This window comes from Rutilus rutilus (assembly GCF_951802725.1).
Source record: "Rutilus rutilus genome assembly, chromosome: 25".
In the NCBI taxonomy this organism is placed as follows: domain Eukaryota; kingdom Metazoa; phylum Chordata; class Actinopteri; order Cypriniformes; family Leuciscidae; genus Rutilus; species Rutilus rutilus.
The window spans coordinates 11,436,282-11,461,633 of record NC_140229.1 but is presented as its reverse complement, the minus strand read 5'-3'; the positions used below and the strand labels follow the sequence as shown (position 1 = coordinate 11,461,633).

Sequence of the window (25,352 nt, the reverse complement as noted above, 5' to 3'; positions counted from 1 at the left end):
GATAAATGCTTAGATGGTCCTGGTGGACCGCTGTGTCTGGCCATTTCTTGTTTTGAACTCATAGCTTCTCAAGGTCAGACTGTGCACTCAAGTGCAAATAGCTTTTCTACTGAATCCATGCACCAGACAGCTCTTGACAAAAATCACACTGAGATGCAACCATCCAGCTTGCTGATGCGTTTGCCTGAAGAGTGGAAGCGGGCTAGTATTTGGAGGGGAGGGGGTTAGCAATGAGGTCTAAAAACTAGGGCTGTGCGATTAATCGTAATTGATTTTTCAATTTCAATTTTGGCTTCCAAAGATTATGAAAACAAGATAATCGACGATTATTGTGCAGCATCCACATTCTGTCCCGTGCACCTTCCTTTCCTTCACAGTGGTGTGCTTTTGTTCCTCCCCAAAAGCCCAAACTTGACAACCAAATCAGCTAAATAAGTGAGGGTTGTAAAATGCAGTCTAATGTTGCCTGCTTGTGGGACTGCGGGACGTGCTTGATATTAAACAGTGTTATTAAAAGCGTATTAAGCCGCGAAAGATATACAATTCCCTAGACGGCCTCCTGTGCGCGCGCTCCGAGACGGGGCGGAACGCACATAAGCGATGTATACTGTGGGCTTCAGATTCTCGCCTAAATGGTCAAAACGCCTACTCACACATCTGTCAAAATGCCGTTTTGGTAAGTATCCTTTATGTAACAGTCGTAATGTCTTAAGTGAATGTAAACACTGAGAAAGAGCGCTATGTAACAGTGATATTGGGTCTGCATTAGCTCTTAAAGTGACAGCAGCCTAATAAATCTGCTGCAGTCATTATTGTTAATCAAACAACAAAAGACAAAGATAAAATCACTCACTGCTCTTGAATGAATAAACTGTAGTTTTAATATAGTGTTATTTTACATTTGATTACTTTATTCAATTTCTGTTGTAGGCTAAATGATCTGAATACTACTTGAAGTAGGCCTACATCTTCCTGAAAAACCTAAAGCACTGTTTATTTAATTTGTAATTTTATTCTGTTGTATTTTTTGTTGGTTTTGTTTATAATTTAGTTTTTTTTTGTTTTAATTGTATTGCTGACTGTTTACTTGTCTTCTGTAACTGTTTTGAGGACTTTTTCCTTAGATTAATTTATCTAGTGTTAGTTTTTACTGAAGTATTGATAATTGTGAAATTTGACTGACATTTAAAATGACTCGTATCATGAAATAATATCTCCCATCATATAAACTCTTTGATCATATCTCCCACCAATAATCATGTTAAATAATCGTGATTATGATTGTTGCCATAATCGAGCAGCTGTACTAAAATCTGTAATTTATCTAATTTTTATTTGTTTTTTAATTTGTTAAAATGTTGTATTATGTATTCATCTTTTTAATTTACATTTATCTTTTTCATATCTTCTTAGATTTTATTATTATTATTATATATAAATAGACCTGTCTGTGAGTCCTTGAAGTCAGTTATTTGAAAATCTGGATTTGTTACGTCTCTGCTGGGGAACACAGATTTCAGTCAATGTCAGGAATTATTTCGAAAAACACTTTGAAGTCAGGGCTGGATTTGGTTTTTGCTTTGAATTTGCTTTTATGAGATCAGCGCTGACTGAGTGTCATATTCAAAACCTGCTGGGTAACTCTTGATGGGCAAAGTCCCCTGATCTAGCGGTGTATTTATCACAATAACAGCTCCCCTCGAGCCCATGGCCTGGATCAAATTTCTCTGGCAACACAACTAAAAGGATTATGACACCAGTAAGATCCCGGTGTCATAATGCAATCACCTGAACTGGTATAAACATCATAAATATGATCCTAGATCAGCAGGCCTCTAATGAGATTTGTTACGCATTATGAACAAGCCCATAGCTGTGGTTAAGCTTTATCTGGGTCGTGGGTGTCTAGATCATGATTAACCCATGAGCAGCTTGATGGAAAATATTACATTTAGTGTCAGACCACCTGTCAGTGGCATTAAAAATTAAGATGACATCACTGCTGTTACACCTCTATGGAACCAGCTGTGAACTAAAGCTTGCTTTTTACGGCATCAGTTACATTAGTGAGGCAATAACTGATATAAAAGATGTGAAATAAGTCTTCCTGCTGTTTCAACTTGAGTCGCTCCTTTCAGTTTGGACATTAAAAGGAATATTGCGGGTTATTTTTAGCCGAATCCCTATATAGCCTACACCACATTTTAATATAATGTGCATTAAAGGGATAGTTTACCCACAAATTTAATTTACCTCATGATTTACTCACCCTCAAGCCGCCCAGGTGTATATGACATTCTTCTTTCAGACGAATACAATCAGAGTTACATAAAACAATGTCCTGGCTCTTCCAAGCTTTATAATGGCAGTGAATGGTCGTTTTCGTTTTGAAGTCCATCAAAGTGCATCCATCCATGATAAAAGATAAAAGTAATCCACATGGCTCTGGGGGGTTAATCAATTAGGTTATCGACTAAAATAACTAGCTTCCGGCAGACGACCGTACGCATACTACACAAGTCGACTTGCGCCACAAGAGTAAGAGTGATGTAGGAGTATCGTAAGTTTAGACGCCTCTCCCGGTTCAAACAAACAGGGCTGGGGAACAAACTCAAGCTCCGACATTTCTCTTTAAAAATGGTCATTTTAGACTTCTAATTCATGACTGTTGTTTTGTTTTGCTCTATCCTCTGCGCTTCCGCGTTCGTCATTATGTTGTGCGTCAAGTGTTTCTCTTCCGCCATAAATCGATGCGTACGGCCGACATTTTTTTTTAAATAACTCCGATTGTATTAGTCTGAAAAAAGAATGTCATAAACACCTGGGTGGCTTGAGGGTGAGTAAATCATGGGGTAATTTTCTTTTTTGGGTGAACTAACCCTTTAATAAACATAAAAAAAGTGTATACGCTAGGGCTGGGGTAAACGATTATTAATTAAACGATTAGTCGGGCGATTATTTTATCGATTAGTCGACTAATCTAACGACTAATTGGAATTATTTATCCTGTCTGTTATTCGCATATCTCTGTCGAGCCGTTAACGTTACTCCGATGGATTTCAAACTCGACAGCTGTCTGGGCACGAGTAAGTGCAGTGCCAAGTTTGACGTTGTTTGGATGAGAAATGCAAAAGATATGTTAAATATATTGGTAAAAGAAGCACTTAGAAGGTTGTGGTTTAAAAATAAACATTCTGACATAAACACACTGTCAGCTACAATGTTTACTTCTGAATAATATAGTATAAATGTGATAAATCCTTTTTTTTTCATGCAATTAATCCATTGAATCAATATAAAAGTTATTTTTCACATTGAAACTGTTGAAAATACACAACAAAGTAAGTTGATCCACATATGACAGCCTCTGAACTCGGTCAATACTAATCTGGACTAAACATAGGCTACATTCAATCAGCCATCGCTAGAAATAGCCTACCTTCTGAACGACGGCGACCTTCTTTTTTGACGGCGATCAGCTGTAAAATGGCTTAGGTCCTGCTCGGTTTTCGTTGACTTTGAGTACAAGAATTGAAAGTTTTTTAAAAGATCCCCTGGGGTTAACGTGTCAGCATTCGACAGAAGTTTGACGCTGTCGTGTGAGAACAAGCATCAGTCGGCATTTCTCTTCCTCCCGCGTGCCTCATCTTCTTAATCTCCTCACGTAAATGATTAGATTTCGATGGCTTACGTTTCTTCCCTACGGCAGAATCCACCACAGGTTCATCAATGTATTATTTTTTTTGTTTGTTTGTTGATCAAAAAGTGCAAAGTAGATAAGGAAAACTAGGATGCCGGGTGTCAGAGCGCCACCGTTACTGTTTACAATGCGTGGAATGGTGCGCTGTGATTGGTTGAGCGGATTTGTGGCATTCTGCAGAGAAAGGAGACTGGCGTTTGTCGCGGTTTGGAAAGAAAGGGAGAAAACATGGCAGAATAACACGGCGGGCGGTGTGTGTGTGGCGAGCTGTACCTCCGGGAATGGTGCAAAAAAATAAATAGATAATAAATAAAGAAGCGTCGACGCAAAAAATATGACGTCGACGTCGACGCCATCGACGCACCGCTACAGCTCTAGTATACGCGTATATACACAAGTGTGTTTGTGATTCACATTTATGCTATTTAACCATAAGTTTATTTGCTGGTTCATGGACATTATCTATTGTGACTGTTTGCTGGGAATTTGGGAGTTTTATCTGTGGCTGAAATTGTCCCTGCATGAGTTTTGTCATGGGTGGTGACACTCTGTAAATTGTTATTTTTTCCATAAACCGCTCGTCACTGTTCTCCCAGGGACTGTGTTTTCATAACTCGTTGTTTTCAAATGAAATAGGTTTGCTCTATTCTCATTGGCTATATTTCTCTCTATTCAAGCGGGAACCACACACACCAGCATTCACGCTGTGGATGTGCTGTTATATACACAGCTTGAGAATTTGATCACAGACCCGACCTCAGCAGAAGGAAACGTGACCGGACCCAGGATGTGCATTCGTGCGTGCGTGCGTGTGTGTGCCGAGACGTGCCACAGGATCCACATCCTTTCCGCTTCTGTTTGTTTCTTTTGATCCTCAGGTTAATCAGAACTCCTCTAATGCAGAAACACTAAACAGATTAATTACGGCCAAACACAACATTGTGACCTGCTGTTCCTGCTCAGTGCTCATGCAAATTTTTTGGGCCTTTTAGCCTCCCATATCATGTGCTTTACCCATCAGTAATGGCCTTGTGTGTTTTTAAGACAGGTTTAACTCTGGGGTTGCAGTGGCGGATCAAGGCTGTATGTATTTTTGCGACAGAATCGCTAAACTGATGTGACACCGTGGGAACGTTAAGTCTTCTGAGACTGAGAGTGTAATGTAATCCATCCCCCATAAATGCTCGGCCGGTCTGGTGGTGCTGCTAAGTTTAGTGCAAATATTTTTTGGCTCAAAACTGACATTTTCAGCTATATATAAAGATAATTTTGAAGTAGCACTGTGGCTACTTTGTTTTGGTGCAATGAAGAAAATGGACAGAAAAGGGGGCATAAAGAAAGCTGTATGTTTTCCTTTCTGATTGTATTTAGACCGAGTGATTCTTTATTCAGCTCAACAAACATTGGTTTTATCGGTTCTCATGTCAAATTAAGATTAATGTCTCACTCAGCCTAACAGAGAACCTTTATCTACTGCTGTGGTCAAGCGTCTGACATTTGAAGAGCCGCCTTGAAATGCAAGTCTTAATCGAAGGGTCCGTAATGCTCCTCAAAATCAGTCCAATAAACTTCATCCGTTCAAGATTGAGCCGTATCTCTTTACTGATAGAAAGAATCACACTAGCTCTGAAGAGCGTAGAGATAAGGCCTTGGTCTCAATGATTTATCTGCACTATTTTCCATATGATTTAGAGGACTGGAACTCTATGGTAATTACGTTGTCTTCACAGTTGGGTAATTAGTTTTTGAACATTCATCCCCAGCATGTGGCTTAATTATCAAATTAGTCATTTTTCCTAGTTTTACTCATGCAAGATGAACATTTTGGCATACTTTGCTTCCAGCTGTATTTCAGGAGACGTACGCACACCCAGGCGTTGCATCGTCACTGATTTATTCATCACTTTGATTTATTAGATTTTTTTATGTATTCCCATTTCCCTGTTTTTACTTTTAGATTACCTTTGCCATCATCTAATGCTATTTATCAGTTGTCAGACGTAACATGAAATGTATATACATTAAATTAAATCTTTTTTTTTTTTTTATAAGTCTCTTATGCTCACATTGGATGCATTTATTTGATCAAAAATATATTGTGAAATATTACAATTCAAAATGGCGGTTTTAAAATGCAGTTTATTTCTTTGATGGCAAAGCTGAATTTCAGTCTTCAGTGTCACATGATCCTTCAGAACTCATTCTAATATGCTGATTTGGTGCTCAAGAAACATTTCTTATTATCAGTGTTGAAAACATTAATATTTTTGTGAAAACTATTATCAATGTTGAAAACAGTTAGGCCTAATATTTTTGTGAAAACTACGGTACATAGATTAATAAAAGATTAAAAAGAACAGCATATATTTTAAATGTACTGTTGATTTTAATCTATTTAAAGTGTCCTGTGGTCATTTCGATCAATGTATCACCTCTGTGCCCCTTTAGGTGTCAATTAATACTGTAAGCTAAATGGGCTTTCTCATTTCACTTGTCATTAATGGGTTCGTGTCACTCATTATGACAGGAGTGGTGTTAGGTTAGATTAATTCAGCATTAAACAGAGCTGATAGATGGCGTCTCTGAATCGGATTAAAGGCATGAGGTTTGTGTGTCACAGATGATCACATTTTGCGATTCCTGTAAAACACAGGGTAATCCCAGCACAATTCATCATGTTAATCCACTGTCTCCTGGACAGATTCCATCACCTGCCATCTCTCGGTATTGTACAGATTTGACTCCCAGCTGTCAGTCAGTATGTTGAACTGATCAGATCTGGGCCAGAGGAGCATCCTGAGCCATTAAAGCAGGAGGGGTCACAAGGGCTCATGTTGAAGTTATTTCAGGATCTTCGATGGAGACGCAGGTGTGTGCACACTTGTATGTGTGTGTGTTGACCTTACATACTTTGTGCTGTTGGAGTGTGTCCCAGTCTTTGTCTTATCTGGCTCAGCTCTCTTTCCTGTATCCCTGTTTTAACACAATGCACAGGAAACAGGAAAGAAGGAAACAGGAATACACTGGATTTAAAACTTATCTTCCAGTGTTGCCCTTATATGTCAGCGTCAGCCCAGTATTTCTCACCCAAGATGCAACAGCCATAGTTTAAAAAACAAGCAAAACTAGTTTCAGATCAGCATATGTACGAATTCTTGGGTGAATCCCATGAAAACATGTCCTGGTCACATTTCACCATGCAGGGGAAATATATATTTCATGAAGACTCTATTTTATTTTTATTTTTTATTTTTTTTTGCACTGTATCATTGTTGTTTTTAAATAACAATGATTACAATGCAATAATTGTTTAAACGTATGATTAAACTACACTTTGTTTTGATTTAAAGCAGCATAAAGGGCGGCAGTACCAAACATTACAATGATGTTTCATACTTAAACAATATGTATTAAACTACATAAATGTATAAATGCATATAAAATATTATAATGATATATTATATAAGTAAATATTATTTAAATATATTTTATTTATTATATTTCCAAATTTATTTGTAAGCACATCCAACCCCAAAAAACAATTAGCCTATATTCTGTATCAGGGATGGAAATTAACTTTTTTGTCCACCGGCCACTGTGGCTGGTGGATTTCAAAATCTACCAGCCACTCAATGTTTTTACCAGCCACTTTCTTGTTTTTAACCGACAATGTGTAACTGCATGTGAAAATTTATACTACAAGATCTACAATACTTAAGCAGTTTATTTAATCTCAAGTCTCAATGAAATACTGACATTTTCTCTCTCTCTTATATATATATTTCTCTTTTTTACCTGGATGTGGCATTTGAATGATTCGTGGTCTTTTATGGCTTCCAGTTTTAGGTTTTTAGTCCCAACAATGAAACTAGGGCTGGGCGATATGGACCAAAAGTCATATCCCGATTATTTAGGCTGAATATCGATATACGATATATATTCGATATTTTTTTCCGCAAAGTGAGAGCAAATGTTCAGTCAAAGTCAAAGCCAAATATGACATGTCACAAGTAGTTTTATTGAAACCAGCTATTTCCACACACACAAGTACTGTCCTCCTTTACTTAACATAAATTGTAAGAATATGACTAGTACTAATAAATAAACATTAGGTCTATGCTAAAGCTATTAAATAGCAGTCCCAAACTAGTTTTTGTTAATACAAAGTTGGTATGAGCCACTAGAGTCATTTAAAAATATAAAAAATAACACAAAGAAAAATAAAGTGGCATTTTGGGGTTAACATGGAAACGACAGTTACCATGGTGAATACACAATATTAACAATAACTGTTAATAAACCATGGAAACTACTCCTGGTGAATAGTATGAAAGTCATCCCTGCATTACTTTTATTTTGTGTAATTTACAACGTAACGGCGTTGCATGCTCGTAGTTTCTTTTGCACTTTATATACAGTGAGGCGATACACAGCGCGCGCCGCCGCATGCGCGTGCAATTGAAGAGTGTTCGCTACGAGAACAGGATAACGGCTGACGTGACAGGACAAGAAAGTCAGTTTTTCTGAGGTGAAAGACTTTATTTCAGCGTACACTTATGTCCTCTAAAAGTGTCCGCCGTCTGTGTGAAACAGTATATTTTTATTTACCCGCCACGGTGGCCGGTAGGTGAAGCGAGTTTACCCGCCACAACACAAAATCACCCGCATTTGGCTGGTGGTGGGTGCTAATTTCCATCCCTGTTCTGTATGTACGTACGTACATATATACATAAATATTATTTAGGGGGAATGTGCTTGTTGCCAAATAAAAATCTGGACTAATTTGGAATTTCTTTTTCTTTTTTTCTTTTTTTGGGCTGAAATATGACCAAGACATGATTCTGGCAGGTTCTTTGCCGCTCCATTTCTCGCCTATTCTGACTTGTAGAAGGCATTTTTTCCAGTTATCTTTATGAAGTCAGACTTATTGTCTCTGCCTGTCCATTTTTCACTATCCGCATGAATCTGATTTCTCTCTGCACCCTCATTACCGCTTCAATTAACCTTGAGCCGCTCAGCTGCACTAAAGTCAATCGCAATCCTTTTCATCGGCACATCCACCCTCACGGCTCTCTCTTACATGCACACACACACACACAGATATTGTGGATAACACGCAATCTTACTTCTGCAATTAAACTAATGGCTTACAAATATTTCTCAAATGAACCAAACAGTGTCACAGTTAGAACTGATAGAACGGATGCTCTCCACTCTCGAGCATCATCTGTAATTACTGAGAGATAGAGAGAGTAGAAGAGATTGGAAAGAGAAATAGCAATAGAGAAAGAGGAAGAGAGTTGAAATGAGCCAAGGGAATACGACTTTTCTTGTAAGATAAGGAGTGTGTCAGAAGACAACCTTGCCTGGTGTCTCTATGAGTCAATGACAAATGAGGATGTTCAAGCTTTTAAAAGAAGAAGTTCTACATGTGTCAGTATCTTAATTGAACTTTTATACAAAAATTTGTGCAACCAAGTAAAAGGTTTAATGGAACGTGACAGCAAAAGGGCTTCATGTCATTGCTTCGTTTCAAGGGCTTTACAGCATTGCTCTGCTTTTTTTAAATGAAACGATAATCAAATATTAGTTTTAAAATGACTTGCAAAACCCCTAGAGAGTTAAACCGCCTACAGCAGATGTTTTCCACTCTGCTGACCATTGATAGCAATAATTATTATATCTTCTGATAGGACAATTTTTCGATATTACTGAAATCATCAAATAGTTTAAACACTTGTCTATGTTCATTCTGACGTTTCAAACTGCTAATAGAGTGTATCCTTTTGTCAGCATTTTAAAATTCTGTCCCTCAGATGGAGATTTTGCCCTGAAGGCTCACAAATAAAATCCTCCCTGCCACATTACGAAACCACTTCATAAAAGTTTTATCAGTAGCATGAAGAAAGCCATCACTCAATCTCTCAGATCTACAGTGTACTTGTATACGTCTCCACCCCAGATATCAGTTCTCTGGTTGATCGTATCAAGGCTTTATAGTTGAGATTAGATTTGTCATTTTCAGTTGACTCATTTTGTCAGAGCAAATCATTTTGGGTGTTAACTTGTCTTGCATGCAAAGGCCTTCGGTCTCAGATCTGACTGAAGACCCAGGGCAGGAATGCTTTAACGTTAACTTTGCAGCGTAGATAGACTTAAGACAGGAAGTTTTGGTCTCCGCCCTATGCTCTGCTTCCACACAAACTGTCAGATGCATCAAAGGCCTTTCCCGGACTCTTTATCAGAGCCTTGTGCCATCCTTTGAAAAATAAATAGGAAAATTTGCGTTCTTCCTGCAATTAAAAGCATCAACCTCTCAGTCATGCACAGAAGCGTACGCATGGGAACAAACTCGTATTCTGTTGTGCTCGAACCGCCGCGTTCATGTCTTTGTGAATCACTTCATCCATGATTCCAAGTCAACATGACTTTTAATAATGTTCATAATGTGACCTTTCAGAGTAAAACATGATGTTCATTCACTCTCAGAAAAAAAGGTACAAAAGCTGTCACTGTGGCGGTATCTTTTCAAAAAGTACACCTTTGTACCTAAAGAGTGCATATTAGTCCCTCAAAGGTACATATTGGTACCAAAAGTGTACATATTAGTTCCAAAAGTGTACATATTAGTACCTAAATGGTACATATTAGAACCCTTTTGAAGGGTACTGTTCCAGTGACAGCTTTTGTACCTTTTTTTCTGAGAGTGTTGATACAATAATGTAGGGAGGACTCACAAAAAAGTGTCCCTACATGACAGATTGTTGGAGAGGAGGGGTTTAAGATTAAGATGGCTTGTTCATGTCAACCAAGAGTTAAAGTCGGTTTGGATTAGTTATGCTTTGACGACGAAGGATATTAAACCCATTGTTTGACTTTGGTTTTGCAAAACACATTACAATTAGTCTTGATTTGTGCCAGCGCAGCACTTTAGAATAATGGGGTTATCTCAGAAATTACGTTTTTATATATTATATATATATTTCAGAATCTCAGAATCAGCTAAATGTTCCACATTGAAACTTTAGGCTCAGCTGATGTTAAACAGGTGCAGTGCATAGAGATAATTATTAATAACCCAGCACTTGCGTTTCACAGAAATATTACAAGCAGTCACATTTGTTTGAGAGTCTCAGGGTACAAGTATGATTGTATTAATATTTCTCTATATAATTTCAATATAACCAAAGTGAGTCGGTAGATTAAATACATATTTTATTTTTATTTATTTGTTCATTTATGCATACTGCTGTACAAAAGTTTGGGACAATTTTTTTTAATGTTTTAAAGAGGTATTTTATGCACACCGAGGCTGCATTTATTTGATCAAAAACTGTACAAACAGTAATATTATTATAATTCAAAATAACTGTTTTCTATAAAAAAAATGAAATGCATATGATTCCTGTGACAAGTCTTTAGTGTCACATGACCCTTCAGAAATCTGCTGATCTATTTCCTACATCCGTAACCCATGTTATTTGGTATTGTCAATGTTGAAAACAGCTGTTCTGCTTAATATTTTCTTTGGAAACTGGGATACTTTTTTTCAGGATTCTTTGATGAATCGGAAGTTCAAAAGAACGCCATTAATTAAAAATGTTTTTGTTTTTGTTTTTTTTTTACCGTGAAGAAGTCTTTACTGTCACTTTTGATCAATTATACGTACGTACTACGTACTTATAAAATTAATTATTTCTTTAAAAAAAATCTTTCTGACCTCAAACTTTTGAATGGGATATAGTGTATGCTCTGCCACTTTAGTTGTATAGTTATTTAATGTCTTAATGTCATTTTGTATGAACATAATCGGTTTTGCTTAAAGGTATAGCGGAGGATTTTTTACTTCTGGGTGGATCACCTATACTATTGGTCCTCCTAATTGTCAATCATTCTGGTGAATCAATCAAACTTATTCAAAAAGTGGAGAGGGCGGGTCTTATCTAAAATTCGGAAAGATCTTCCGCTATACCTTTAATTAAAAAATGCAGGACAAGTGAATATTTATAAAACAGCACTGTTTTATCAGCTACAACGAAGATGCACAATTTTACGTTAATGCTTCGTTTTAATGTACGACTTTGTGTGTTAACACTCTTCCAATGTTTAGTGGGCATTACTGGTGTCTCAGACTTACTGGTTGAGTTTTTTGGTCGCCGACACCTCATTACCTCCCAGCTGTGTGGCAAGAGTGAGATTAATTCAAGGCACATCTAGATCTTTCCATCTCCATTCTGACTTCATGCTATACTCGATAACATATATTATTCAGATCAGACCCGTTGGAATGATTTTAACAGATTTGTAACACTCTTCTTCCCTCCATTATAAAGAGAATTTGCAAAAATGAAAAGTCCACATTCAATATTTGGACTCTCTCTTTCTGCACGTTCTTCTCATTGCACCGTGGATCTTTCCTTCAAACTTTCTGGGGTTCACAATCACAACAGAGCAAACAAAAGCACATTTGCATCAGTAAAACATTTGTATAAACAGATATTGAGGACTAATGCCAGAAATCATTTGCAGGCTCATTAGGCTGATGGGATTGGGACCGTGCTGGAATGTCTTGTCATTAGGAGCTAAATCAGAAGATGCCGAAATGCTCGAAGAGTCAGGAAATAGGCTCTTTGCTTTTGTCCCTCTGTCATTCTCACAAATCCCTCAAAACGTCTCCCAGAGGAGTCATTCATCATTGTTAAATGACTATAAACCACTAGTAGTGGACATTCACTTTGAATTGGTCGTTGGTTTGCGCACACTAAACTCTCCCATGTGACATCACATGCACAGTGCTAATGCTTTCCTTCTGTGGTAAAGGTCTTCATGTTTGTTTGAGGTTGTTCTTCCACTGAGTTTAGCGGGGAAAATTAAACACTGCTAAGATCCTTATGTGGATCTGAGAGACTCTGTGTTCACAAAAGAGAGAAACACTCCCAAAAGTGCTCTGATTAATGAGAGATGTTGATGCGGACACAGGTTCCCTACTGAGCTACTAGTTTAATCTCTTATTGAGGCTTTAGTAGAGAGATCTAGAGATGAAGAGAAGACTTGTGAATGCTGGTTCATGCATCTAATGATTCAGAAGCTCTGCTTTGGTACACACTGAACACATAGATTGACTGTACGAGTCGTTGTATCCGTCATATAATTCTAGAATTAAGGAATTTCAGTAGTGAAGTGCAAGAAACACCATATTATGTTGGTCTTTTATTCTTAGAAAAGAATATAACATATAAACTATTAATATTTAGTAATTATTTATTTATTCTTTGCAAAACAATACAAGTAGTGTTGAATTAAAAGTAGAGTGAATTTATTGAATGGTATTTGCTGCCCTCTATTGGTATCTAGACAGTAATACAGTTTCAGGTCAAATTCTTTCATGGAAAAAAAATAATAGAAAGAAATGATCTCTGTCTTTAAGCATTTCTTCTAAGCTGCTTAGGGCTTAAAATGCTTTGTATGTGTATCCTAGCATTCAGATTATGGAAATTGTACTAGAAATTTGTGCTGTTGTGAATGAACATTGTAAATTGTCAATTCAAAAGTGCTAGTGTTCATGGTGACTTCACTCTAATTGACTTAATTAAATGTGTGTGTTTGAAAGACATGAATACTCATTAAAAAATATTTATTATAGCCTACATTACTGTTGAAATGTCGGGTCGGTGAGATTATTTTTTTAATTAATTTTTTTTGAAAGAAGACTCAAAAAAGTAGGCCCAGCTTTAGAAAGAATTTATTACACATAAACTTTTAGGCTACAACGACCATTATTTTTGCATCTGAATTGGTATTTAGATATATTTATAGACCAAAACAGCATCATATTTAAAATATTTTCTTTTATGTTCCCAAAAGAAAGTCATATTACATATTACACATGAAACGACATGGGGGAGTATATGTAAATAAAAAGATTTTACATTTTTCAGGACAAAAACATCACTCGTGTGATATTGCTTAAGTATATCATATGATATAAATAAGAGATGAAAACTCATACAGGGGAATTTTGCCCTGATATCTTGAATTTTAGGGTCATTCTTGCATTCTAGGCTCACGTATTGCGTCATGTTTGACGTTCGTCTCCAATCAACTGTGTGAAATGCAAGATGAGCAATGCAGGTCTGGGGTGGGGCTGGTGCGTTAAATGCTTGAAATTATTTGAATGCGTTATTTTTCCATAACTAGGCTTATTCATTTAAATTAGCGTGTTAAATCAACAGCCCTAAAATGTAATTTATTCCTTTGTGGGCAAAGCTGAATTTTCAGCATCATTACTTGTCAGAAATCATTCTAATATGTTGATTTGATGCTCAAGAAACATTTCTTATTACTGTCAATGTTGAAAACAGTTGTGCTGTATAATATTTGTATGGAAGCTGTTAAATGTTTTTCAAGATTCTTTGAATATCGAGATCAAAAGAAAAGTGTTTATTTGGAATAGACATCTTTTGAAATATTATAAATGTCTTTTACTGTCACTTTCAATCAGTTTAATTTGTCCTCGCTGAATAAAGTTTTATTTTTATTTTTTTAAAGAATCTTACTGACCCCAAACTTTTGAATGGTTGTGTACATTTTTAATTTGGCAGGAAGGGTAAGAAAATGAGTAATAATAGTCTGTCCATGATGCATTATCCTGTAGCCGATGGATGGATTGATGACACCATGTGTGGTACATTGTCTTGATAATCAGCACACATCTTGTTGTCTGTCCTCTCTGTATGTTTGCTTATAAATATTTTAATTTGAGAAGTGATTCACAGTATAGTTGTAACCAGTTGCATACGGCTACATATCACTGCCCTAAAATGACAGAGAGAGGTGACCTGGCATGGCCAGAAATCTGTTTTCCCCTTTTGACCTATAAAATGAAATGTTGATAAAGATTTTCCATGAAAGCAGATTAATTCCTTTATACATTCATAATGCGATTCAATTTTTTATCCTGTCCCATAGGCTGAATTTCTGAATTGAACGCTAAGCGACGGCTTTATTCGGAGAGGGTCAATGTAAGAAATTACACTATCTATTGTTGCTAGTTTGTAATCGGGCTAAAGACCAGCCCGCAAACATAAAGCAGAAGAAAATGTTAGAGAGACGAGCACAAACAGGATTCTCATTGAGGATTAGTGGTTTTACACTTAAGGGAGGGGAATTCGAGACAGCCTACACATGGCATTGAGGCTCTCCCTCCCTCGTACCTTGCGCTAAGCCTAAAATAAGATGCTCTGCAGTTGCGTCACCCGTTTTTTTTGTGTGGGGTGTGGAGGGAGGGGTTGTTTTCTGTGGACTTTCATCTAAAGTCCTAAATGACAAAGAGGATTTTTAGAAGCAGATTCTCTGTTATGAGTGTCTGTGTGTGGCGAGTATCTGTTTCTGCGGGAGCTGAGCTGAAGAGTCCTGGCCAAGCTGGCGGAACAGACGGACGACCAGGACAGCTGGATTCAGCTGGTTTACCTCCACTTGGGGGAGTGTAAGTCACTCCTGGATGTTTCCGAGCTTCTAAGGAGTGCATCTGACATGTGGTCTGTCAACTAGGTTGAGTGTCAGTGTTTTGTGTTTCGCAGGTTGTTAATCGATTTTTGCTTTCTGGTTTTTTTCTTTCCAGGTGACCTGGCCCAACTTGTGCTGCCTAATAAAAACGTAGAAGTGATCCAAGGGAAGATGGTAGTGCTGCAGGCTTCTTTCACTGGTGCTGAGATCCAGAAAAACATGGTCGTCTGGAACTACGTGTCCAGCAACACAGAAATGGTGACTGTCTTTTGCTATATGTTGCTTTTCTTTGTTCGAGTTGGCAGTGACAGCGGAGTCCTGCAGTGTGATATGCAAAACTTCATCTAAAAATATACTTTTTATGATGATTTAATTTAATGTTCTCATACTTTATGTTAGTTATTAATTGAGAGGCTGAATGTACTATTAGTACGTAATACATATTAATTTGTCACACTGCAGAACCACTGAAGTGAAAAACTAAAACAAGAATAGAAAATTTTAAAAATGATATATACCTAAAAACCCTAAAATCTTCATGTTAAAATTCATGGAAATGTTATTTGTCACTTTTCCTTAAATAAAGGATCATTTCTAGATCACATACACAGTTATAAACAGAATATATCTTGCAGTGAAATGTAAACCTGATCAGCTACTGAGACTGCATTCAATTTCAATAAATGGTAGGTAAAAATGGTCAAATAAGATGAACATAGAAAATAATAATGAAACAATAAGTAATAATAATAAACAAAATAATTAGGCAAGTAGGATTAAAAAACACCTGAGGTAGTGCAAGGACTGAATACAGTAGAATAAGACAACAAGTAGTGAGTTGTACAAAGAAAAGTAGTAGTAATAACATGAATTAAAGCACGAGTTAAAGCTTGTCAAAGTAAAAATGACTATTTTTACCCATATAATGTGCTTTATAGTTACTACAATTAATACTTATTAGGGTAATAATTGTATTTATTACGCTCTTTTTATTAGAATAAATCAGAGACAATGTATTATTATAAAATACTATAATATTCAATGAACTATGAAATATATCAATACTATATCATATATCAGTACTTGCTGGGAAGTCTTTATGATTTTATTATGAAACTGTAGGGAACAAAAGTGATGTTCAGCCTAGGAAAATTGACATCTTCACCCTTTACTCAAATATGATCACAGATTTGTTAGATTTTGTAAGCATATTGTGTAGTTGTGCTAGGAGTCAATTGTTTTGATTTGTGATAACGCAATGAAACGAAATATATGCTAACGTCATTTTTGGGCAGACTGTCACAGAGAAATTATGAACACATGCAAAAACAAGAGATAACTGATTATGTTAGTCAATATATGCTTTTTCCTGTGAGCTTTTTGTTTTTCTATGCATTTTTTTACGATAGTAAAATAAAACTTTTTTTTTTTTTTGCCAAATAATTTTGTCAGATAAATACCTCAACCAAGTTAGTTAGTGTTTAAAAACAAATGTCCCCTCTGGACATCATTTTTGCCCACTACTAGTTGATGAAGTAGGTTGTTTGTGATTGCTGAGCAATGTAATGAGTGCAGTATTTTAGGTCATGTGCACATATCGGCTGTTTTTAATCAGATAATCAGAAAAAAAATTCATAATGGGTTATAGATAGATTATTTTGGAGTAGTTAAGAACGTAACATGACATGCAGCTGGTGCAATATACTGTAATGTCTGTGCCTGGTCACTCAGACTCATGAGTTCTAGAGGTCAAGAGTGCACACAGAATAAATCCTGCTCCTCATTATCAAACACACTCAAGTACTCGTGTGTGCATGTTTCCGGTGCAGTACGGCGAGAGGATTCAGTAAAGATTTATAATGAAATCTGATAATGTTATGTCCGTCCAAATTAGATTTCGAAATGGTATGGTATTATGAGTGGGATCATTCCTTAGTTTTTGTGCAGATGCCAGAAAGTTTAGCACCATCTGTGCATGTTGTGATTTGGATTATGAATGGCAGAGACTTAATGTAAAATTATTGTGGACCGATAAAAAAAAAAAAAAAAAAGTCAGAAGCTCTTAAAAATTATACACTTTTTTTATGTATATAAATATACATATATATATATATATTAATGTAATATTAACAGAATCACTTTGTCCTTTGTGTTAACCATTCTGAAACTACAAGAAGTCATGTGGGTCATCACAGCAGACTACAACTCATACTGCCTTTAGTTCAGACCATCTTACTTTAAGAGCTAGTATAATACTGAGATTGAAATGTCCACTCTTGGCAGCAATTCTCTTTTATTTTGGATTACATGGCATCTCATTACAGAGTAAGAAACCGTATTATCTGCAGATTGTAAAATCCTCTATCCTGCATTTTCTTCAGTTGAGATTAACTCTGCTCACTGAAGGGTTATTCTGATATGAATCTTTTAGAGCTGTCCACTGAGAAATTCTGTCTCTGCCTCTAAAAGATTGATGATCTTATGTCACTCAAATTTTTAATTATACTTTTGCGCAGTGATTTTGAAATTCTACTGCCTTTTGCCCAAGTAGTTTTTGTTTTTGCAACATTTTTAGTTTTTTTGACAGAATTGTCTTTTGTGTGTGTATAATTTATATTATTGTATTGTATTATTTATTTATTTATTTATTTATTAATACCTCCCATATATTTGTTTTATTATACAAAGATAGAAAAGTTATTTTAAATTCTAAAAATATTTCACAATATTGCCGTTACTGTATTTTTTATCAAATAAATGCCTTTGTGTTTCAAAAACATTAAAAAAAAACCCATTAGATTAAATGCATTTCATGTAATTTATATATTAATACATACATATTGTGAAATATTCTCAGAATTGGCAGAATTGTTATCAACTATTCATTCCTCATTTGTAATTATGATCCCTCCCAACCACCTCTTTGTCTTTCTTTAGATCATCTCATACGTCAGTGGAGAGTCAAGTCCTGCCACTGGCCAGTTTGCAGGTCGAGTTGGTTTTGTCCATCAAATGCCCAACACCAACCTATCCATGTTCATTAACAACACCAAAGCATCGGACTCAGGGAAGTACATGTGCCAGGTCGTGATCCCCGGGGCCCCAGGACACACCGGAGAGCTAATCCTTAATGTTAAAGGTGAGTACTTGCTGTCACACTGTGGCGCACACATCATGCAAAGTCATAAAACACACAAGCCTATGCACATGTCAGATGCACAAACATGTGCATCATCCCCTAATCCTCTTTCAAATGTGTTCTGTGACACAGGCCACATATTCTTTTTTTCAAACACTTGATTCTGTAAGTGCAGCTTTTCACAGAATTTGGTGATTTAAAAAAAAAAAGATTTTACTCTACATTTAACATCACATTATGTCTCTTTCAGTTCCTCCCTCAGTGCCGGTGTGTCAAGTTAAAGAAAAGCCTGTTCTTAAAGGAAACATAACTCTGGCCTGTAACTCTAATGATGGTAAACCGGCCCCCAAATACAAGTGGACCAAGACGAGCCCTACCTCAGAAGTCTTTTTCTCTCCCGCACTAAGTGAGTCCATCTATGTAAGACACAAGAATATGTTTACATAATGTGTTCATTTCAGTCTTCTTTCTAATAGCATATTGTGTCTCTCTACTTGGCAGTTTCACATTTCAACATGTTTCCCCAAAAAGGAAAAATCCCTAATGTCTTTCAATCACGTTTGACTGTATGTATTTTGTGGAAAAGAGGTGAATTTTTTAAGAATGTCCCAGTCACTTACAAAGAAAGCACCTTAGATATATACTAAAAGTCATTTACATGACTCGGGATCCATTCGCAACGGTTAACAGCTCACTTGGAGATAAGGTTATTCATGAATATTCACTTTATTTTGGTTGGTTTGTCACATGACTATCGCATGACTTTGTGATACAGCACACGGGTCATTGACTACTTTTATGATACTATGAAGGTGCTTTTGCAGTTTGGGCTGAGATTAAACCTTAAACATGACCATAATTATATAATTCTCGAGGCACTGGGATAAAATCCTTGGATATCTTGGATAAACATTCCTGCCATTCAGCTGGCAGGACTTTATCGGTTACTGTTACGCGATCTCTGTTTCAAATAGGAGATTTTTTTGGGACCTCTGGCTAAGTTATTTTTGTAAACGTGCATGTCTGACTTTAACCTCACACTGTTGTGTTGTTGTAGATGAAACGGCAGGAACTTTAAAACTGAACAATCTGAGCGGTAATATGTCAGGAAAATACGTGTGCACTTCATCCAACTCTGCAGGAGAGGAGACTTGTTACATCAACCTGGAGGTCATCACATGTATGTACTGCTGTTTGGTCATTACATAAACTCTTGAGGATCTTTTATTCAGCATTAAATTGATCAATCAAAAGTGACAGTAAACAATAATTAGAAATGTTTCACCATATCAGCATATTAGAATAATTTCTGAAGGATCATGTGACACAAAGACTGAAAATTCATCTCAGGAATAAATTACATTTTATGTAAAACAGTAAAAATACAATAGAAAACAGTTATTTTAAATTGTAGTAATATTTCATAGTATTACTGTATTTTTGAATAACAATTATTTATTTATTTATTTCAAAAACATAAAAATCTTATTGACCCCAAACTTTTGAATGGTAATGTATTTGTTTATTCTGTCTTTCATTAACTTTACCTGTTCTTTTTGTGCAGCAACTAATGCTGGGATGATCGCTGGTGTTACGGTTGGTTGTATTGTGGCTCTCATTCTGATCATTCTCTTCCTCTTCTTCATGTGGACAAGACGGAAAGACACAGAGGAGGATTTGGCCAATGAAATCAAGTAAGAGAATACAAGTCTTCTGCACCCACAAACACTCACAACAATCAATTGAATGCAGCAAAAAGTAGGAGTTTATTTTAGACAAAAAAAGGAGACAATAACTAAAAAACTACAGGCTAAAATAACAAACAGGAAACCTGTAACTTGGGTTATGGATCTTTCCTAAATCAAAGCAAAAAGCTAAATAAAAAAACTTGTTTTTACCTACCTATTAGCTATTGGTAAACAGGAGAAAATGCATTGTAAAATAGTGGCAGCCCACTCCCTACGAAGTTAGCCCCCTTAAAAGTAGTACTTTTACTTGATTCAATACAATTACCAGTTTACGCTGTTTTAACAATTGAACTCCCCACAAGGAGCGTAGTTACATTTTGTCATTTACTCAGCCTCAAGTTGTTCCAAACCTGTATGAATTTCTTTCTTCTGCTGAACACAAAGGAAGATATTTTGACAAATGTCTGTCACCAAACAGTTGTGGGTCACCGTTGATTTCCATAATATGAAATAAAAAAATAAAAGAAATACTATGGAAGTCAATGGTGCCCCACAACTGTTGGGTTACTGAGATTCTTCAAAATATATTCTATTATCTTCCACATAACAAAGAAATTCATACAGGTTTGGAACAACTTGAGGGTGAGTAAATTATGACAATGTTAATTTTAGGGTGAACTATCCCTTTAAGTAATCTTAGCGCATTGCACAAAGGCTAAAGGCACACAGTTAAATAGGCTTAGCAGGTTTCACAAATGCTAAGAGGACACACACGTAAACATGTCTGAAGCAAGAGATGGGAACTCAAAGAACGGATATCCTCACTCTGCTTATATCCGCCAAGCCACTCCAACCCCCTCGTATAATCAACCAGACCTGTCACACTCTGAGTGTGGAGAACGTGAAGAACACAAACACACGTGTCCACACAACTGGGACATACGAGTAAAAACACCAGTACGTCCAAGAACATGACAGTAACTTATGTAGACACTAAGTGTTTTTGTTTGTTACAGGGAAGATGCTCAGGCTCCCAAACGCGTCTCATGGGCCAAGAGCGGCACTGGATCTGACATCATCTCTAAAAACGGCACCCTGTCCTCCATTCAAACCAGCTCTTACCCGCGAGACCCGCACAATCACCACCATTACCCTCACTCCGACACCGCATCCATCACCACGGCCACGGGCAGCATAGCCGCCTACCGCGCACAGCCTCCGGCAGACGCCAGCCTGGAGCGCTCGTTGCCGGGCTACAACACCAACCCCACCCTGCCCCGTGGGCCACCGGGACCCCCCAGCACCAACGGAGGCTCCCATCACATCTCAGTGCCCCGGACAGCCTCTGCCCAGCCTCAGATTCCACGTCCGCCAGTGCTGCCCACCACTGTAACTGCGGCAAATATATCCCGCATGGGAGGGGTACCCATTATGGTGCCAGCGCAAAACCAGGCCGGCTCTCTGGTGTGAGACCAATCACTTCTGCTGACCTCACGTCTGCAGTCCTACAAACTGAAGCACATTGGAAAAGGATGGACTGGAACCGATAAGCTTTTTGCCTGTGTATTGAAACAGCATGGTGTAATTTTCTTTATTTACATTTTTTATTTTATTTTTTATAAGTAACACAAACAAATACAAAGATGCTCATTGTACTGTTTTATAAATTCTTAGTTTTTTTACTGTCCTAAGTATTATTGAAAAGCCTATCCTTTCTGTAAAGAACTTGGTAAACAAAAAGACACTGAGATGTTTGCATTATTCGCATTTCTTTTCATGAAAAACATTTTATTTTTGTGTTCCTGTTGCTGTTACTGCTTTGCTGATTGTTCTTTTGCAAACTAAAGATGCTAACTTGCCTTGATGAAAACAAATGAAAGGTCTATTCGACATTATTTACAGACACTCCTCGTTAATAATTACGTTTACATACGATCAATAGCATATGTTTCATATCCGTATTGGTTAAAGGAAATGTCGAGGACATCACTTAAAGTGGCGTCATATTGAGTTGCTATATTTGCCTTTAAATGTTTTTTGGCCAAATATATTTCAAAACAGTCCCGTGTTGTTATCTCTTAGAGATATATGGTAGCATTTTTCAATTTAGAAGTGTAAAATTTGGCGGTATCTTAATCAATATTGGTTTTGTACCCCATGATTCTATTTTACAACTTCGATAATGTATTGTATTGATTTATGTAAACAGTAATTAAGAACATTCATTCCTTTACCTTACTGTAAATAAGGTATTTATTTCTCATTCTAGGTCTGTGGTTATTTAATGGCAGCAAATAAGTTCATGATTTATCTGGTGGATTCAAAACCAAAGATTTCCTGTTCAGTGGTTGTAGATGTGTAAGTAAAAGGGATTGTGAACTTTATAGCAGACAACGAATCATAATAGCGTATCTGTAAATATGCCAAAATTCATGTTATATTATTTTTTTATTTACCACATAATTCATAAATGCTATTTAAACACTGCTGTGTTTTTCTTCTTTCTTTTTTTCAAACAAAAACTTGTATGTACTCAACTGTGCAACTGACTGTTTTTCCAAGCACAAATATTTTTTATTTAATTAGAAATGTTTTATTGCCTGTACCCATGTCCATATTTTTGTCATCTGCAGACTGGATAACCTCAAATTGTTCTGTAATATAGGACATATACCGTCTATCTATGGACATGAAAACACTTTGTATTAATATTTTGAATAAAAGAAACTGGCTGTAAAAATTCAGTCTAGCTGTTTATTTACAAGGAAATATACAGCGTAGTAAAGTTACGGTCATATATTTTGTATCTTACAGTTCATTCATATATTTAATTGTTAATTAATTACCTTTTTTAGAACATATCTGTTAATGCTAACTAAGAGGCTGAAAAAAAGATAAAAATCCACGACAAAAACAGTCATGCGCAATAATTTTTCGCGCACTTTTCAACGAAAGCTTTTAAGTGAGTTAAGAAGATTCAGTAGACTCTTCTAAAAAGAAGCCAGCGGAAGGTAAGATACTAGTGTTTTATCATTTCTAGTAATACGTTATTAATAATATGTGGAAAATATCAAACATACGTTATGTATTAATAAATAAGCTGCATTTTAGCTGTGTCAGTATTGCTAAGCTAACGTGACTGGCTAGGCCTAGATCTCCACAAATGAATAGTCAAGATATTTACACGAGCAAAAATTAATTAGTGTTTTTATCTAACATTTGATATATTTCAAATATTGTTTTTAAACATGTTATGATAATTTAAATTAGGCTAAATGGTTCAATTAACGTTAGATAGTTATTCAACAGACAAAAGTACAAATTAACATCACGGTTTGTAATATATTAGAAAAAAAAATCCCTTCATAAAGGTAAAGTGCCCCTGAATATCAGTCCCAAGGGACTAAACACCGCTTAATATATAATGATAATGTATAATGTAATATAAAGCAGATCTAGAAAAGTCACTCGACACACCATGACTCTGGAAACTTTTTTTTTTTTTCAAATAATGAGTTGGCTAATGGTATTATCAACAGTTTTGATGTCACCTGTTTATTAGGGTTAACAAACCAACACTTAGGCTACGTTCACACTGCAGGCTGAAACGACCCAATTCCGATTTTTTTGCCCCTATGCGACCTGTATCTGATCTTTTCATGACAGTCTGAACGACACAGATCCGATCTTTTCAAATGCGACTTCAGTCTGAACGGCCAGGTCGCATGTATCCGACCCGCACGTCATTGATACGCGAAAAACGGCATAATTCTGCATTGAAGTAGTCGTCGGTTTGAAAACGGACTGCATATTCGTCGAGCTGAGGTAAATCTGCCGAACGGGTCGACCTCGACGAGCCCGTTAGCCCTCTATTGCATAGCGTTGCCATATGGCAACAATTACTTTATCTTAATTTTTTTTAAAAGCTGTGATATAAAATCTATGTTTTTACAGTTAGTTGTGAAAAGGGGGCTTTAACTTTTAAGAAAATACAATTTATGAGGTCACATGACCAGGATATCCTGTTTGCCAGTCCTTTTTGCTCATGGACATTGACATGCAAACATCACTGTCTGGGGCTCCTGAAGATAGCCTTTTATTCAGAATTTTGGAAAATTTTCATCAAATAAAAAAATTTAATCAGTATCTGGGGTAAGTAAACTTTAATTTTTTAACATTAAATTCAGTTTTGATTTTATAAGTTTTTTGTAATATGCTAAAATACATTTGTTGCCATATGGCAACTATATGCAAATATGGAAACGTCCTGGTGCATTCAACCTAATGGAGTCCCATTGACTTACATAGCATGAAACTACTCTGAGACTATGTTTACAACTTTTGCTTATATTTTAAAGGTAAAAACATTAGACCTTCACAAGCTGTTGTGGTGGGGAAAAATAAAAGAGGGCCCCAAAGCTTTGTCCCGCCAGATCCTGTCCGCAGAGACCGCACAGACCACTGGCCCTTGCATGCATCTGAGAAGGGCAGATGCAAAATGCCAGGATGCAAGGGCATTGTAAGAAGCAAGTGCTCCAAGTGTTTAGGTTTCCTCTGCTTCACTGACTTTCACAAGTCATGAAGAGAATTAAATGAAATGAAACAGCAAAAAAAATTACTAAATGAAATGAAACGAATGAATAGTGTATTTCAGTGAGACAGGTTCCAGGTTCCTGGTTATTATTACCAGACATTTCAGATAACTGTTGAAATTATATAATGTTTTTACTGTATAAATGTTTGTTTAAACATTTCACTAAGTATGAGATGGATTTGTTGAGTCTTGTTTTAAATAAAATTATTTTTTTGTTGTTTTTTTTTATTTTATGGTACTTTCCACGATTGCATATTGTTGCCATATGGCAACAATTTACCAACGACCCCCCTTTAAACTTTTTTTTAGATTTTTTTTATATATATCTGTTATTTAGCTCATGTTAAGTAATAAAAACATGCAAAACATTTTTTACAATGTCTAATTAATAATGCGTGCAATAGAGGGTTAATTAAAAAAAAAAAAAAAAAAAAAAAAGCCCACGGCCAATATACGTTATGTTAACTTTATTTGTGCTGAATCTGATATTAGATAGGTCAGCGGCTGCTGTCTGACTCTTGTGTAACGGTCGCTGCGTGCGCTTGTGTGTGTGTGTGTGTGAGAGTGAGAGAATCACAGTTAGGTTTAGCTACTTCCGCAAACAACAAGTGACGTCGTTGACCGTTGAGTACTCTTCTGCGCATGCGGGTCACTTCTGGGTCATTTCACGTTCACACAGGAGATCACAAAAGGTCGCATTTAATTGGAAATGTGAACGGCCTTGCA

General features: G+C 36.4%; 1 protein-coding gene across 2 annotated transcripts in view; it reads left to right on the top strand.

Annotated features, from left to right (window-relative positions):
- Positions 1 to 22,776, top strand: part of esama (endothelial cell adhesion molecule a) — a 41,546-nt gene extending 18,770 nt beyond the window's left edge. Inside the window, exons 1-7 of one of the 2 annotated variants that reach the window (XM_084400971.1) lie at positions 15,100 to 15,185; positions 15,321 to 15,463; positions 18,143 to 18,344; positions 18,595 to 18,750; positions 19,402 to 19,524; positions 19,909 to 20,038; positions 21,049 to 22,776. In XM_084400971.1, the coding sequence (XP_084257097.1) occupies positions 15,377 to 15,463; positions 18,143 to 18,344; positions 18,595 to 18,750; positions 19,402 to 19,524; positions 19,909 to 20,038; positions 21,049 to 21,502 (1,152 nt within the window). In that variant the 5' untranslated portion in view covers positions 15,100 to 15,185; positions 15,321 to 15,376 and the 3' untranslated portion in view covers positions 21,503 to 22,776. Of the gene's footprint in view, positions 1 to 15,099; positions 15,186 to 15,320; positions 15,464 to 18,142; positions 18,345 to 18,594; positions 18,751 to 19,401; positions 19,525 to 19,908; positions 20,039 to 21,048 lie in introns of those variants that run through there. The other variant, XM_084400970.1, reaches the window with a different exon arrangement.
- The last annotated feature ends 2,576 nt before the right edge of the window (positions 22,777 to 25,352 follow it).